This window comes from Arachis hypogaea, chromosome 13, assembly GCF_003086295.3.
Source record: "Arachis hypogaea cultivar Tifrunner chromosome 13, arahy.Tifrunner.gnm2.J5K5, whole genome shotgun sequence".
NCBI lineage: Eukaryota > Viridiplantae > Streptophyta > Magnoliopsida > Fabales > Fabaceae > Arachis > Arachis hypogaea.
The window spans coordinates 145,123,908-145,128,162 of record NC_092048.1 but is presented as its reverse complement, the minus strand read 5'-3'; the positions used below and the strand labels follow the sequence as shown (position 1 = coordinate 145,128,162).

Sequence of the window (4,255 nt, the reverse complement as noted above, 5' to 3'; positions counted from 1 at the left end):
CACACCCCTTACGTATTAAATCTTGTATCAGACACATCTACCAAACTATAAATATACTAACTACACTCGTTTCTAACTAAAATATCAACCCTAACTCCATAATCGAATTCTTGAGCCCCTACTGGCACCCAATTTTTTAGGAATTTCAGTCAACTATTCTAGTCTCCTCTAGGGAGATTCTGTCATGCGTTATGCACCTCAATACCTCATTGTACGGTCAAGTTGTGGGTATGCTTCATGGACTCCCAATTACTGTTGGGCCCGAACATGATTCATGTCAGTAATAATTATTTTTTTATTAAAAGTTTTGAAAATTGCAGTTAAATCCCCCGTTTAACGATTAAGTTTCCCGCATCATCGAATGTGAACAGGCATTCATTTATTCATTTGTTTAGATAATTGTTATTCTAATATTAGGTATAAAAATCCTCACTTATGTTTCCTTTTTACGTTTTTTATTTTTAATATTGAAAAAGAAGGTATATTTTATTATATCATAAAATTGTAGGAGAAAAGTAAAAGTAATCGGATGATCAAATTTAAAAATAAAGAATCTGAAAATTATATTTGTATTTATAGTTCTTTTATTTTATTTAAATTATAAATTTGAGATGTTTATGATTTTTATCTTTTTACTGATATCTTCATATAAAAAAACATTCAGTTTATCCACACCAATGAAGCACATCATATTTTTTTATTAAAAAAAAATTTAGTCTTCTTTTTCGTCTCTTATGTGAAAAATTTTTTTTTATAAAAATCAAATATAAAAGAATACGAATCCGAATAAACACGTATCTGTATGTGTGAGTGGGTTTTACTTCCCATCAGTCTATCAAACTGAATTGATTCTCCTTCTGCTGCTGCATATCCCGTGACGTTAGCAATATACTGATAGTAGTTCGTTTCAACTTTGAATTATCGAGTTGCATAGTTCCTTGAACTTTCATCTGTTGAAAAAGTAAGCATGGTGGAAAAAGCGTGATGTGCATGTGCAAACTAATTATACAAAATTTTCCAGATATAACTATACAGGTTTCAAGACACTCTCACTCCTGTTTTGGAAATTTAACAACTGGCTTCAACAAAAATCGTACTAAGAGAACCACTACAGTCCTTTCAACACAGAGCTAGGGATCGGACATCGCAAGGTGCATGCAAACTTCACAACTTTCAACTTCTGTATTTTCAATTTTTTTCCTTCTCTTCATCATTCTCACTCTTCGATCTCTCCAAAAATCTCATTCTCCTCTCCTCCTTCTGTTATTCAAAGGAGTTTTGCTTTGGATTTTTTCCCCTTTTCCCCGTGAGGGTTTTTGTGTTACGGAGAGAGAGATAGAGATAGAGAGAGAGAGAGAGAGAATGACGATGATTTCGATTTCGAGAGGCTTGTTCGGGTGGTGACCCGCCGCACGTACAACCGCTCACGCCGGTGTCGGAGCCGTAGGAGTCACCATCGTCGCACCTAAACCCTTTAGTATGGTTTGGTAGAGTATTATTATTTTTTAAATAAAAAAAAGGTATTTTAATTTTGTTTAAGAAAGAAGAAGCTGGAGTTCATGAGAGGTTATTATTTGGGATTATAATTCAAAAGGAAAAATATAAGTAACCAACAATATTATTGAACAATGTAAACAATAAATATATAAAATGTTTATTTTACTAAGAATGAAAATGGTTATTCTAATATTAAAATTTAAATGAATAATTTAAAAGTGTAGTATATTTTTATTTTATTAGTGATTGTTTATATTATTCAAAAAAATCATTGATTCCCTAACATTATCCTAATTCAAATTCGTTTTTTGTGCAGATGAGTGTGTCTACAAGCAGTGGAGGCATTAAGAGGAAGGGTTCGGACGAAGGGGAAGGAGGCATTAAGAGAAAGGCCTTAGACGAAGGGAAAGGGACTCAAGACAGGCAATATGTCGAAATTTGCATCACAGACCAGGTATGTACATATATATGTATTTTATTTTTGTTACTTGGCCAACAATAAGACAATATTATTATTTTAGGATATTATAATAATTTTAAAAATATTTGATAATTAAAAAAATTAGACAAAAACAGTAAAAATTTATTTTATTTAATATTTATTAATTATTGTTGAAATTAATAAATATTAAATAAGATAAATTTAATTTTTTTATCTGTTGAGTATTATTATAATAATTTATATCTATATTTATAAAAAATTTATATACATAAAATATATAATTTATATTTATTAAAATTTATATAAATTAATTAATTTTACTTATATTTATATTTATCAAAATTACTAAAATTTGTTGGCTCAAAGACTTTGTGTTCTGTACTTCTATTTTTATGTATGTACGAATGTATAATGTATAATTCTTATTGAATGGTAATTATTTTAAAAAATTTATTGAATATAAAAGACAATCACCCATTAGGTACTCACTTCATCTCATGGTTAGTTTTGTAAACACATTTTTTCTGTATAAATAAATGTGTCTGATTTTCCTGATATCCTTTTGTATTAGATTGTAATTTGTAAGATTTGTGTGTTGTGTTTGCATCAATGATACATGAACGCACGGGACAGGACACATGGCACTCTGCGACTCTAATTTTAAATTATAATATTTTTTAGTATTTTATTAATATTAATGTACAATTTAATTTTTTAAATATTTTTAATGTTTTTTTAATCATATCAAATATTTCAGACAATTTTTTTGTTAGTAATACATATTATTTTTAATTGAAATTCAAAATTATATGCTAAGAATGGTGTTGGATATATTGTCACATATAGTAGAAATCATAATATAAATTTAAAAAAAAATACTATTTACATACTAAAATTAATCATCAAAATTAGTCAGTATGTATTTATGTATAAATATATGTATTATTTAACTTATTTTTTAATATATATTTTATATTAGTAGCTGATTTTAATATACACCTAGTATTATTATTATTTTTTTATATAACAGTATGTACACTTTAGATTATTCTTATTTATTTTACTTTTTTACAACATTCTTTTTTATTTCCTGCTACCATTCCTGATTAATTATGTTCATCGAAATGCAGAATGATCGCAGGATGTACTTCAAGGTGAACCCTGTCAAGCCATTGTCTTTAACATTCCAAATTTACTGTGAGAGGTGTCATTTGGAATATTCGACGTTGCAATTCTTATATAATGGTTGTCGTGTTCATGGGAAATATACGCCAAAAAAGGTTAGGTTTGTTTTTCCATGCTCATTACATTTAGGACGTGTTTGATAAGAATTTTATACCAGGAAAGATGGAAATAGAAAAGAGAGATTCAGTTGAAAAAATCTGTTTGCATCTGTTGTCTCTGATTTTGAGATTTTAGATAAAAAGAAAATTAAACAAGTTTGGCTCTAAAATAGAGATATTTTGCATTGTTAAATTATTTGATTCTTTACATAATTTTATTTCTCCTAATGTATATGTAATGTGTAATTATATATATCTTTTTTGTCATGAGACAATTAACAAGGAGGACCTCTTATTTGTTGTGGTGGCTTAATAACTTCCACAGATTAAAATAAATAGTTAAGCATGTTCTGAAAATACACTAAATTATGCTGTAAAAGAATATAAGAAATTTGTGTTTAGTACTGTGCTATACTACGTTGTTAACTGATCTTATTTTAACTATTAATGCACTCCAGCTCAAGATGAAAAATGGAGATGAGATCTTAGCTGTTAAACATGTGGATGGAGGTGGTGTTGCAGCACTTAGCTTTTAGGATGCCATTGATATGATTCTGTAGTGGACATATTATTATTAGGATAATATATTTTATTGTTGGACTATAATTAAATTATCATGAACTAACTTGTTTACTTTTTATATCTTGTGAAATATGATTATAGCAAGTGCAGGCACTTTAAAACTTTGCAAGTCAATTGATGAATGCTTAAGTTAATTACTCAATGTGCTTATATTGTTCTGGCATTCATGAGTTAGGATTCTGAAACTGTGTATGCTTCATCTATGATTTATGTATGGATGTTGCTTAGTTTTTTTTTCCCTTATAAACTGCATTTTAGATTATTATGATTCGGGTAGAATAAAAAAAATAAATTTATTCAAAATAAAATCACTTTTTCATGTTCATCATAAAAGTAATGTCCTAGCAAATATAATCAAATCTAAATCATACAACAATTGAGTGTTATCTTTTGGTTGATTTTGGTGTACTTTGAATTTTTTTGTGTCGTCGGCAAGGTTTTAGGATAAAAA

At 27.9% G+C, this 4,255-nt stretch overlaps 1 protein-coding gene across 2 annotated transcripts; it reads left to right on the top strand.

Moving 5' to 3' along the window:
* Positions 1–799: 799 nt before the first annotated feature.
* LOC112792667 (small ubiquitin-related modifier 2) lies at positions 800–3,946 on the top strand. Of its 2 annotated transcripts, none has more exons than XM_025835988.2 (4): positions 800–1,151; positions 1,814–1,951; positions 3,070–3,219; positions 3,681–3,946. In XM_025835988.2, the coding sequence occupies exons 2-4, from the start codon at positions 1,814–1,816 to the stop codon at positions 3,756–3,758; spliced, it is 366 nt and encodes a 121-aa protein (XP_025691773.1). In that variant the 5' UTR covers positions 800–1,151; the 3' UTR covers positions 3,759–3,946. The 2 variants fall into 2 exon arrangements, with proteins under 2 accessions (XP_025691773.1, XP_025691774.1); XM_025835989.3 differs by lacking the exon at positions 800–1,151 and adding an exon at positions 1,173–1,477.
* Positions 3,947–4,255: the final 309 nt, after the last annotated feature.